This window comes from Camelus bactrianus, chromosome 20 (genome assembly GCF_048773025.1).
Source record: "Camelus bactrianus isolate YW-2024 breed Bactrian camel chromosome 20, ASM4877302v1, whole genome shotgun sequence".
Classification (NCBI taxonomy): Eukaryota; Metazoa; Chordata; class Mammalia; order Artiodactyla; family Camelidae; genus Camelus; species Camelus bactrianus.
This window is the reverse complement of record NC_133558.1, coordinates 20768756-20781753: the sequence shown is the minus strand read 5'-3', so window position 1 is coordinate 20781753 and position 12998 is coordinate 20768756. Positions and strand designations below refer to the sequence as shown.

The 12998-nt window shown below is 33.7% G+C and overlaps 2 protein-coding genes across 2 annotated transcripts in view; one reads left to right on the top strand and one right to left on the bottom strand.

The window, feature by feature from the left end:
• Positions 1 to 1090: 1090 nt before the first annotated feature.
• LOC123616054 (uncharacterized) overlaps positions 1091 to 12998 on the top strand; it is an 83614-nt gene continuing 71706 nt past the window's right edge. Inside the window, exons 1-4 of the mRNA XM_074349064.1 lie at positions 1091 to 1108; positions 1466 to 1537; positions 4304 to 4357; positions 6850 to 6898. Coding sequence (XP_074205165.1) covers positions 1091 to 1108; positions 1466 to 1537; positions 4304 to 4357; positions 6850 to 6898 — 193 coding nt within the window. The remainder of the gene's footprint in view (positions 1109 to 1465; positions 1538 to 4303; positions 4358 to 6849; positions 6899 to 12998) is intronic.
• LOC105066739 (butyrophilin-like protein 1) overlaps positions 6884 to 12998 on the bottom strand; it is a 224876-nt gene continuing 218761 nt past the window's right edge. The window contains exon 15 of the transcript XR_012501048.1: positions 6884 to 10213. The gene's annotated coding sequence lies outside the window, so the exon portion shown is untranslated. The remainder of the gene's footprint in view (positions 10214 to 12998) is intronic.

Genomic DNA, 12998 nt, shown 5'->3' with positions numbered 1-12998 from the left:
GTAGAGAATTCATGGAGAGCAAATAGAGATGTGAAAATCAGCAAATGTTGGAAACAGATGTATGGATTAGTCTATTTGAACTACTTTGAAAATGTAGATTGCAATAGAGTGAAGAAAATTAATAAATATAAAGGCATATGAAATTCATTCATTCAACTGCTCATTTGTTCTAAATGCATTTACTAAGTTTTTGCCATGTTTCACACTGTGCAAGTGAGTATAAACTAACAAAATTACAATAAGCTGGATATCAAGGAAATTGTTTTCTGAGCATTAGGAGGGACAAATAAATGATTGTCCTTTTATTTGACATATGATTTAATCCTATTGTTGAAAATACATTTTGAAAGAAATCAATGTACTTGGAGGAGTGTATGCCATGGCGGTTCCTCATCTGCCCTTATGAGAGGTGTACCTGACTCAGGTCCCACTGTGACACCAACAGATTGGGCCGTGGAGTTCACACTTGAGGCAACACAACACAAAATCAAAAAGTGAAAAAGTGCCAAAAACTGAAATGGAAGGAAAGTTACACAGAGGACTGACATACCCGAGGGAGACACAGGCTAGTCTCAACTAGGGAAGCTGAACCAGTTGTTTTTACCAATAAGGTTACAATTCAAAGCAAAAGATTTCTGAGTGATTTCCCAGAAATGCCTTTATCATTACTAACTTTTTTCTGGACTCCATAGTGAGTGAGCAGTAAAGAAACCATCCCCCACTCCTGTCGTCAGCAAAAGGCCAAACTCTCTCACCTGAGGAGCCTAGAATTACAGGGTTTTACTTAGTAGAAATTCCTGACAGTTTCAATGGAATTTTTATGGTAGGACTTGAGTGTTATTTCTGGCTTAATTTTTTCCCATTTGACTTTGTTTTTACATTGGTATGCAATAACAATCTCAACAGTAGTAAGAGAGTTAATAGCAATTATTAAGCTCATAGGTTAAGGGATGTGAAAACCACCACCTTACAAGGCTGGAGATGTAAAATTAAGAATCAGCTATCTTCAATGTCCCAGGTCGATTTTCCACAAACTGTAAGCTTAGTAAGTCTAGATTGCACAAAACTATACTGGCAGTATATACACACCATGCTTACTCTGAAAAAGGTAAAAGCATAAATCTAGAAAGTTAGTATAATAATAGTTCACTTAAATCTCTATGTTAGTCTCTTGAAATTAATAGTAATAAAAACAGGAAGGACAGCCATTCCTCAGAGGGTTTATAAATTTTGTGTGTGTGTGTGTGTGTGTGTGTGTGTGAGTATGTGTCTTCATAGGAGCACACATATCAGCTTTATGTTCATGTCAGTTCATATTTATTACCATCATATGAACAAAGAGGAGTAAAGTGCAGTCCAGAGTCCCCTTCTCTGGTACTTCCTGCCCTTGGGCTGCTCTCCTACCTCCGCTGGTTACAGAACAGGGAGGAAGACAACTGGGTGGCCTGGAGCTTCCAGGTGCTAGGCTTCAGTGTTCAGAGGGGCCTCAAGAGGAGAGGAGAGGACACTGACACTGCTTTGTTGGAGATTCAGCCAGGTGAGTTAAAAACGAATTTTGTTTGCTGGGGAATTAGAAGTGGAGTTGGGGAGTGGGGGTGCGCGCGCGTGTGTGCGAAGGGCTTGAGAAAGGTCAATGTAGATGTGACGAATTTAGAAAAAAACAAAGGCCTAAATTTAGCGTTTTGACCCTCATGAATTGTTGATCTTTTCTTTCTTTCTTTCCGTAGTTAGAAAACCTTCAGGGTTTTCTAGGAGACCTCTAGGAGAGCCATGTCCTCTCCAACCTCGGGTCCTGGGCTCCCCCTCGGCACTCTGGTCCTCGGAACCTGTCTGGCTCTGTCTCTGTTGGTTCTATATCCCTCCCATGGTCTCTATGTCCTTCTTTAATATCTCTGTTCTCGTTCCATCATTGTTTGTCCAACAGGCTTTTTTTTTTTTCTCAGCTGAGAACACTCTGAGACCCATATCTTTATTGTACCTCTTTCCTAAACTCAATCCTTCATAAACAAATTAGGAAAATGGGACCTTTTTCTTAAAGTCTTCTATTTAATAATAATGTCTAAAATAGGATATGAAAATCATGATAATATTACAATGCACGTAGAAAGAGTTCTGTAAGATTTAAAAACATAATTCTCTTCTTATACAAATGCCCAAATAAGTTTTGTTTAAAAATAAAACAAAACAAAAGCGAAAGAACTGTACCAGTTAGGCTTTTGTTGCCTATTTTTTATCAGTTTGCTGTCGTTCCATAAGGAAATACTTTACCTGCAGAACTGGCCATATTGTACCATACATATTTGCCAGCTATTTTGTAAATATTTTCCCCTTTTGTTTCCTTCATTACACCCACTGAAGAATAAAATTTTAAATTTTGTTAAGGTCCAATTCATAATTTTTTTTGATTCAAGCTTTACGTGTTCTAAGAAATACATGCTTAGTCCAAAGTTGCAAAAAATTTCTCCTGTGTGTTTTTCCAGAAGATTTATAACTTTTGTATTTCTATGAAGCTCTATGAGCCTTTTTGAATTTTTAAAAATATCGTTAAGGTTAAGGTTGCTGATTATTTTTTCCCATGTGGCTGTCCAGTTGTTTTATTGAAAGATTATTCTTTCTCCCATTGAATGGCTTTGGCATCTTTGTTACAAATCAATTAAGCGTATACATATGGATGGGTTTCTGTATTAATCATTCAGGTACATTAGTCTATATATCTCTCCTAATGCTAACAACAAACTTCGGAGATAGCATAGCTTTATTGAAATTTAAAAAATATGTATATAAACCCTCCAACTTTTTTCTTTTTTTTTTTTAATATTGCGTTGACTAGTTAAAGCCCTTTGTTATCAGACTGTGAATTACCACAAAAAGGCAGCTGGAACTTTGCTGAGAAATATGTTGATGCTATAGAAGAATTTGAGGAGAATTGACATTTTAACCACATTTTAACCATATTAAGTCTCACAATCCATAAAAAAGTTATTTCTTTCTTTTCATGCTTTTTTAAATTTTTCATGCTTTCCTTAATAATCTGTAGTTTTCAAGGAAGAGATACTATATGCTTTTGTTACGTACATTCTTAAGTATTTTACATTTTTGCTAATAAAAGTGGAGTTTTCCATTTTTCTCTCCATTTTCATCATCGGTTTATTGTTACTGCATAAACTTAAATTAATTTTGCATATTAACATTGTATTTTGTGTCTCTGCTAAATATACTTATTAGTTGTTGTAGCTGCTTTGTAGATTCCCTAGAATTTTTTACATGTATATTTTACACATAATCTGCAAATATAGTTCTATTCTTTTCCTTACTGATTTTTATGTTTTTTTTCTTTTTACTGCAATGGCTAGTACCTCAAGTAAATTATTGAGAAGAAGTGGTGAGAGTGGGCTCCTTTCCTGTTTTTCAACCTTGGAGGAAAACATTCAGTATTTCCCCATCAAGTACAACTTAAGCTTTAGGGTTTATCATAGACACCATTGATCAGATGGAGGAAATTCCCCTCTAGTCCTATTTTAATAGCATTTTTAATTTTTTGAACTATGAACAGATGGTGTATTTTGTCAAATGCTTTTGAAAAATCCTTTAAAGTGATTTTTTCCTTTTATTTTGTTAATATTATGAATTGCATTGACTGCTTTGAGAATATTGACCATTCTTGCATTGCTGAAATACATTCTGTTGACCCCAATCTTCTCATATATATTGGATTCAAAGTTGCAGTTTCTTTGTAAAGGATTTCTGTGTCTTTGTTTATGAGTGTTGTTGACGTGGAACTTACTTTTTGCCAGGTTTTGTTTTAGGAGTTAATACTGATCTCATGACCCAAATTGATAAATGTTCCCTCCTTCACTATTTTCTGCAAGAATTTAGTGAAAGGCTGGTGTTATTTCTGCTTTAAATGGTCAAAAGAATTCCCCAGTGAAATCACTGTTCTGAACTTTTTCTGTGGAAAGGTTTTGTTAACAAATTCTATTTCTTTAATAACTTAGGGATAATGACATTTTATGTTTCTCTTGCATCACCTGTAGTAAGTTGTATTTTCAAGAGTTTTTAAAATTTAATCAAGGTTGTCCAATTTGTTTCTAGAAGTTGATAAAAAATATTCTCTCATTATCCTTTTAATATATACAGAATTTATAGTTACAGCTCCTCCTTTATTCCTAATAGTGATTTGTGTTGTCTCTTTCAAAATTCTTGCTCTGATAAATGAGTATTTTATCAATTTTGTTGCTCTTAGCAAAGAATCAACTTTTGACTTTAAAATTTTTTCTCAATTATTGTCTCTTGTATTTTGTAGATTTCAGTTCTTTTGTGGAAATTGACAAGCTGGTACCAAAGCACTCAAAATAGTGTAAGTATTTCCTTTCTTCTACTTAAACTTTGCATTCACTTTGCTTCTGGGGTACATTCTGCAATAGGTTGGTGTAATTATTGATATGGTTGGATTTACGTTTACCATTTCACATATATTTTTAATTGTCTCCTCTGATTTGTGTACTCTGTCCTCCCTTTTCATTTTCTTTTTGATTACTTGAACATTTTTAGGATAGGAGACTATTTTAATTTATTCTTTGACTTTTTAGCTTCAACTCATTGCATTATTATTGTATATGTATTTTATTTAAAATATATAAACTGTAACAACATAGGTCCTTTTAGCTCCTCTACCATCCATAATTTATGAAGAACACATAACAATGTTCTGTGTTTTTAAACAGATATGTACATCTCTAAAAGAAAAGTGGACTATTTCATATATCTAGATATTTACTACCTCTGGTGCTCTTCATTCTTTTCTGAAGCTCTGATTTTTCTTATATTATTTTCATTTATTCTAAAGAATTTCTTCTAGCATTTAAGGTGTGAGTCTGATGGTGACTCTTATAGCTTTTAATTACCATAAAATATCTTTATTTGTCATTAACTTTGAAGGGTATTTTTGCTTAAAATAGAATTTTGAGTTGAAAACTATTTTTTTTAAACTTTATAGAGATATTGTTCACTGCCTTCCAGAGTTTCTGATAACATTCTGCATTGTCAAATCATTGTTTTCCTTATGGAATATGTCACTTTTCTGGCTATTCTGAAGTTCTTCTCCTTATCTTTGGATTTTTCAGTGTCAATATCATGTGTCTAAGCATGATGTTCTTCATATTTATCCTGTTGGGGATTCTCTGAACTGACTGGAACCTCAAATTGTTGTCTTACACTAAATTTAGGAGGAGAATTTGAAAAAGAACCATTACTTCTTCAAATATGTTTCTGAGATAGTCTCTCTCCCCTTTCTTTCTCTTATTCCACATATCTATATGTAATTCTTTTCGCTATTGTCCCACAAGTCCCTTGGGCTCTGTTGTTTTCCCCCATCTTATACCTCTCTCTTCTTGGTTTGGATAATTATTATGTTCATGTTTATTAACTCTTTCTTTTGTTAAATTCTTTCTTCCATAAGCCTATTTATGATAAATTTTTATATTGTCTTTTTTTAGTTTAAAAATTCCCATGTGATTCCTTTTTGTATTTTCTTATTCTCTACTGAGATTTTCTCTTTGTATTCAAAATGAACATGTTTTCATTTATCTCATTGATCATAGTTATGATAGCAGCTTTAGAGTCATTGTTGGATATTTCCAACACTTAGTTCATTTCTTGAATGCCATCTATTATTTACCTTTTCTCTCGAGATAAAAATGTGTGTCACATTTTCCTAATGCTTCATATATCATATAATATTGGACTATAACATGGACAGTTTGAATGTTATGTTACAAACACTCTGAAATCTTTTATATATTTCCAAAGGCTATTGAATTATTTGCTTTATTGGACAGTGAACTTGCTTAAACTCAAACTGCAAAAACTGTGATGCCCAACTTAGATTTCAATTGGGACTTTGAAAGTCATTCCCATGTGCATGGTTGAGATCTCTGAGGGATTTGGCATAAATGTGTACAAGACTCTGGGTTTCCCTTTTGGCTCTCCCCTATCCTGCATTCCTCTCTCATTCTCCTGTGTTCTTAGTTCTTTCTCTGGTTCCTATAAATAAAAATATGAGACTTTCTACTAGAATGTAAGCAACACCGCTAACTGGCCGCCTCAGGGTAAAGGCACAAAAATTAGAAAACTTGCTTTATGCTGGTCACTTGCTTCAGGTTTTGACTCCCCAACAAATTCTGTCTGCTTTTGTTAACTCTCCAGGGCTCTCAAGTAGTTGCTTTTTATACTTCATTCAAAGTTTATAGTTACTTTCTGTGAGGAGGGTCAGTTTGTTAGTAGGCTAATTCTCCATTTAGAGGCAGACATTGCTTTAACTTAAACATATACCAGCCCACTTTATATCTGTCAAACTGATTTCCAAAATGTTCACTGTGACTTACCTATTGGCAGAAGGCTATGAAAATTCCAATTACTTCACATGTTTACCAGAACTTGGTACCTCAAAAGGAAATATAAATATGTGTGGGTCACATGTGAACAATACACAAGTAACATCTTACTCAATGGTGAAAAGCTGAAAAGTTTTTCTGATCAGATCAGAAATAAGACATATGTCCACTCTTGCAACTTCTATTCATTGTAGCTCAGGCATCTCTCTTTTTATTGCACTTTACTCTATTGTGCTTTGTAGATAATGCTTTTTTTTTTTTTTACAAATTGTGTTTGTGGCAACCCTCATTGTCAGATGATGGTTAGCATTTTTTTAGCAATAAAGTATTTCTAATTAACGTATGTGCATTTTTAAGACATAATTCTATTGCACACTTAATAGACTACAATATAGTGTAAACATGACTTTTATATGTACTGGAAAACTAAAAATTTGTATGATTCATCTTATTACAGTATTTGCTTTATTGTGGTGGTCTGGAACTGAACCTGCAATATCTCCAAGGTATGTCTGTACTCAAAATCATAGCCAGATCATTAAGGCAAAAATAAATGAAAAATTAAAGAAGTAAAAGGCATCTGATCAGAAAGGAAGACTTAAAATTGTCTCTGTTTGCAGACAACATAAAAGTGTATGTAGAAATCCATAAGGATTTCATAAGAAAATTGTTAGAACTAATACCTAAATTCAGTATTTGTAGGAAACAAAATCAACGTATAAAAATTGGTGGCATTTCTGTACAGTAATGACGAACTACCTAAAAAAGATATTTTAAAATGTCCCATTTCCAATAGCTTCGAAAAGAACAAAATACTTAGGAATAAATTTAGCCATGGATATGAAATATCTGTACACTGAAAATGATAATAATACTGATGAAAGGGATTGAAGGAGACACAAATACATAAAAAGTTATCTCATGTTCATGGATTGGAAGAATCAATTTTGTTAACAATCCATAGTACTCAGAGTAATCTGCAGATTCAATGTAATACTTGCCTTAATTACAATGGCACTTTTTACAAAAATAGAAAAAGGCATCCTGACACTTGGACAGAACGACAAAAGACCCCAAATAGCCACCAAAGTTTCAAGAAAGAAAAATAAAGCTGGAGGAATCAAACTTCCTCATTTCAAACTATATTACAAAGCTAAAGTAATCAAAGTTGTGTGATACTGGCATATAAACAAAAACAAGGACCAATAGAACATAATCATGAGCCCAGAAGAAACTCACGAAGGTAAGTTCAATTACTTTTTGATAAAGATGCTAATAATACACAAAGGAGAAAGAGTAGTCTCTTCAATAAATGGCGTAGGGAAAATTGGATAACCAAATCCAGAAAAATGAAATTTTAACCGTATCTTACAAATCAACCCAAAATTGATTAAAGACTTAAACATAAGATCTGAAGTCATAAAACTACTAGAAGAAATCATAAGGGGAAAAGCTCTTTGACATTGGTATTGGTGATGACTTTTTTTGGATTTAACACCAAAAGAATAAGTAACAAAAACAAAAATAAGTAGTGGACTACATCAAACTACATAGTTTCTGCACGCCAAAGGAAACAATCAGCAAAATGAAAAGGCATCTGAGAAAATGGGAGAAAAAACTGCCAATCATATATCCGATAAGGTATTAGTATAGTAAGTAAATATAAAGAACTCAAACAACTCCATAGCAAACAAAACAAAACAAAACAAAAACTTTTTAAAAATTGAGCATAGACCCTGAATAAACATTTCTCCAAAGAAGATATACAAATGTCCAAGGGATACATGAAAATGTGTTCAACGTCTTAATCATCCAGCTAATGCAGCATGGTATCACCTCACACTCGTTGTAAAGGCTATTATCACAAAGACAAAAGATAACAAATGTTGGGGAGATTGTGGAGAAAAGTGAACTCTTGTGCACTGTTGGTGGGAATATAAACTGCTACAATTCTCATGGAAAACAGTATGGTAGTTCCTCAAAAATTAAAGCTATCATATGATCCAGCAATCCTGTTCCTGTATATATATTTAAAAGAAGTAAAATCAGGATCTCAAAGCAACATCTGTACTCTTTATGTTCACCGCTGCATTATACACAATAACTAAGATATTGAAAAGCCTAAGTGTACAACATCAACAGATGAATGTATAAAGAAAATGTGTATAGGTATGCAATGATACATTATTCAGCCTTAAAAAGAGAATAAAATCTTACCTGTTTTTGACAAGATGGATTAACCCACACGACATTTTGCTAAGTGAAATAAGCCAGACATATACAGACAAATATTACATGATCTAATTTATATGTGGACTCTTTGGGAAAAAAAAGCCAAACTCATAGAAACAGAGTAGAATGGTGGCTACCAGAGACTGGAGCTTGGTGAATAGGGAGAATTGGGTTTTTTTAAAAAAGGAAATAAAAGAAAGAAAGAATAACTGTTTTCAGGAGCTGGGGAGAAGAAATCATAGGGAGTTAATGTTTAATAGGTACAGAGTTTCAGTGTTGCAAGGTGAAAACAGTTCTGGAAATGGTTGCTGGTGATGTTTGCACAATATGAATGTACTTAATACAACCAAACTCTATGCTGAAAAATGGTTAATATAGTAAATTTTTATGTTTATTTCATCACAATTTTTTAAAATTTTTATTGAGTTATAATCACTTTACAATGTTATGTCGAATTCCATTGTAGAGCACAATTTTTCAGTTATACATGAACATACATATATTCACTGTCACATTTTTTTTTCTCTGTGAGCTACCATAAGATCTTGTATATATTTCCCTGTGCTATACAGTATAATCTTGTTTATCTATTCTACATTTTGAAATCCCAGTCTGTCCCTTCCCACCCTCCGCCCTCTTGGCAACCACAAGTTTGTATTCTATATCTATGAGTCTGTTTGGGTTTTTTTTGGTTTTTTTTTTTTTTTGTATTTATGTTCTTTTTTTTATTTAGATTCCACATATAAGCGATCTCATATGGTATTTTTCTTTCTCTTTCTGGCTTACTTCACTTAGAATGACATTCTCCAGGAGCATCCATGTTGCTGCAAATGGCATTATGTTGTCGGTTTTTATGGCTGAGTAGTATTCCATTGTATAAATATACCACTCCTTCTTTATCCAGTCATCTGTCGATGGACATTTAGGCTGTTTCCATGTCTTGGCTATTGTAAATAGTGCTGCTATGAACATTGGGGTGCAGACGTCACTTTGAAGTAGGGTTCCTTCTGGATATATGCCCACGAGCAGGATTCCTGGGTCATATGGTAAGTCTATTCCTAGTCTTTTGAGGACTCTCCATACTGTTTTCCACAGTGGCTGCACCAAACTGTATTCCCACCAGCAGTGTAGGAGGGTTTCCTTTTCTCCACAGCCTCTCCAGCATTTATCATTTGTGGACTTTTGAATGATGGCCATTCTGACTGGTGTGAAGTGATACATCATCATAGTTTTGATTTGCATTTCTCTGATAATTAGTGATATTGGGCATTTTTTCATGTGCCTATTGATCATTTGTATTTCTTCCTTAGAAAATTGTTTCAGTCTTTTGCCCATTTTTGGATTGGGTTGTTTTTTTCTTCTTAAGTCGTATGAGCTGCTATATTCTGGCGATCAAGCCTTTGTCGGTTTCACTTGCAAAAATTTTCTCCCATTCCGTAGGTTTTCTTCTTGTTTTACTTCTGGTTTCCTTTGCTGTGCAGAAGCTTGTAAGTTTAATTAGGTCCCATTTGTTTATTCTTGCTTTTATTTCTGTTGATTGGGTGGACTGTCATAGGAGAACATTTTTAAGACAAGATACAGTAAACCTCCTAGAAGAAAATATAGGCAAAACATTATCTGACATACACATCACAATTTTTTTAAATTGGGAAAATTGAATAAATTTAACAAAAGTTATGAAATAAATAATTTTTAACAATTTTTACTGCAGAAAGAGAAGAGATCATGAGAAAGTCACAACGGAGACCTGACTCAGGCAAGAATTAACACCTGTAACTTTTATTCATATTCCACTGGCAAGAACTAATTATACAGCCAAATAAAGCTGCAGTGGAGATAGATAATATACTCTGGCTGGAATGTTGATTCCGATGTATCTCTCCTTTTATCAGTTATGGGTCAAAAAAAGCAGAAGCCAAGTACATTGGATGTCCTGTGACTAAATTTTCCCTGTGTAAGGTGCATGATTGATATGTCTGGTATCCTCGATGGGTAGAATAGCATTTCATCCAACTTCCTGCATGGTGTGTTTCCAATTGTGTTCTTTTTTTCATCAGGGGGGTGAATGGAAATAAAAATAAATAAATAAATAACACATTTTTTTCTGATTGGTAACATGGTCTTCAGTCTTGTGGCTCCAATTCTCACCAATGTGTGTCAGTTAGGATCTCAGTGAAAACTATAGCAGTGTTTGAATTTTTTATCTGCATTCCTTTCTGACAATGTGCCATCATTTTAAATTCATTGCTTCTTTCTTCCTTTTATTTTCTCAGTAAATGTGAAGAACAAAATGGTAAATCACATTAAGGTATTTCCCTGGGCACATAGTCAAAGTTTCATCTGTTTTTTTGTATTTTCTTTTAAATTCCTTACAAACATCTTTCTCATTGGACCTACGCATATATGCTTGCATGATTTTCCCTCCAATCTTATTTTTGCACCAAAGGTTGCCATCTTCATTTGCTATTCAATTATCCTCCCACATTCTGGGATAACTGATTTGTCTTCTATGATTTGACTTTTTGCTTCAATCTGTGCAGACATTACTTTTGAGCCAACCAATTTTTATTAAACATACACATCTGAAGTATTAGCACTTTCAGTAACACTGATATGAAAGTTTTTTCCAGGCTATGTCAGGTCCTTTGACTTAGACCATTTCGCTGCCATGTACTACTTCATTTCCTTCTTATCATGGAATTTGATTAATAAGAACATTAGGTAGGCATTTTTTAAAATAGAAATTTACAAAACACAAAGTTATGCATTTATCAGTTGGTGAGAATATTGTGAATAAAGGAGCCCAAGTAGATTGCCCTCTAATATCTCTAGAAGCAGTGCCTCAGGATCTTCCCACCAGGAATTTATTGTGGAACATAGTTACTTCCGAAAGTAGAATCAACGATACATGTAAGTTAAATGCCAAAGGATTTAAGAAATTGTACGAACTGAATAATAAAACCCTAACTGATGTCTAAAAGGAATAGGAAAAAATTTTTAAGCAACCATGAGAACTACTGTTCCTAAAATTTTCTCACAGATCAATAAATTCACTAATTTAATACCATTTTCTTGCCAGAGAGAATACTTTCTGGACAAAATTGTCTCTATAACTCTATATTTGTGCATGCACGCATATCTGTGTGCGTGTGTGTGTGTGTGGTTATCTGTGTCCTTGTATGTTTATTTTTATGTATAAATTTTCTGAAAACCTGTAAGCCCCCCACCCAAATAACTACTCTCATGTTGCCTTAACATACCCTGCCGTTTAATCTGATGCCACCCATTAGTTCCCACGTCTCCTGGATGTCTAACTTTGCTTCCTCAATAAATAGCTTATGGACTTTTCCAAGATTAAATTCTCCTTCTTTCAATTTCCACCTTCCATATTTTCTCATTCCTTCCTCCCTCCCCCGATTCCATAGCATTCTTTCACTACGCATGCTAGCTTTTTCTGTTTTCCAGACACTTGCTATAATTTCACTTAGAAAGTGGTGAGGTGTAGGGCACTAGGTTGATACGAATATCCTTTTCATTTTGTATATATTTCTGGCACACATCCAGTATTAAGACACCTGTCACATATTTCATGTTCATGGACCAAATTTTATGCCACTGTTACTTTCATAATCTAAGACAGGAAAGAAGAGCCTCACTTGCTGATTTCAGTCTGTCCATCCATTGTCTTTCCAAGGCATGTGTATACTCAGATACTACTCATTGGTTAAGTGTTAGATGGAGGCTCATTATTCCACGGATATGAAGCATGAGCTAGGTGTTCCAAAGTATATGAAGTTTTTATGATTCTCACAGAAATTTTTATAAATACAAGCATGCTAACTGTTCTTTCTTTTTTAACTTCTCAATGAAACAATTTAATTTATTAAACATCAATTCCTATTATATATTTGTAAATGGAATTCAGTTCACATGGAATTTTAACTGTTAATGTACCTCTCACTTCTGAATTTTTTACATGAAATACATGGAAACCATTATCCCGGGATTTTTCCTGAGATGTTTGATTACAATACAAATATAACTCAATTAGAACTTTAACATGCTCTATGTAATTAATATGTTAAATGATAATTTCTATTTCAAAAGGAATTCAGTTCAAGTATATATCAATTTAATGTTTGTATGAAGCTGTATATGAGTACCGCTACGCCAAGAGTATTTAAAAATTTGTGCTTGTAATCTATTCTTTTTCTTTGTTTTCAAGGACCACTTTTTTTGTGTGTGTATGAGTGTGTCTTCATTTTATTCTAAAAAAGGTAGAAGGCCCAAAACAAACCAACAGTTGACATATCCCATATCCTTTAACCCAGAGCGAGTGCTGCTCTACTGCCTTGCATTCTGGGATGTCCCTCT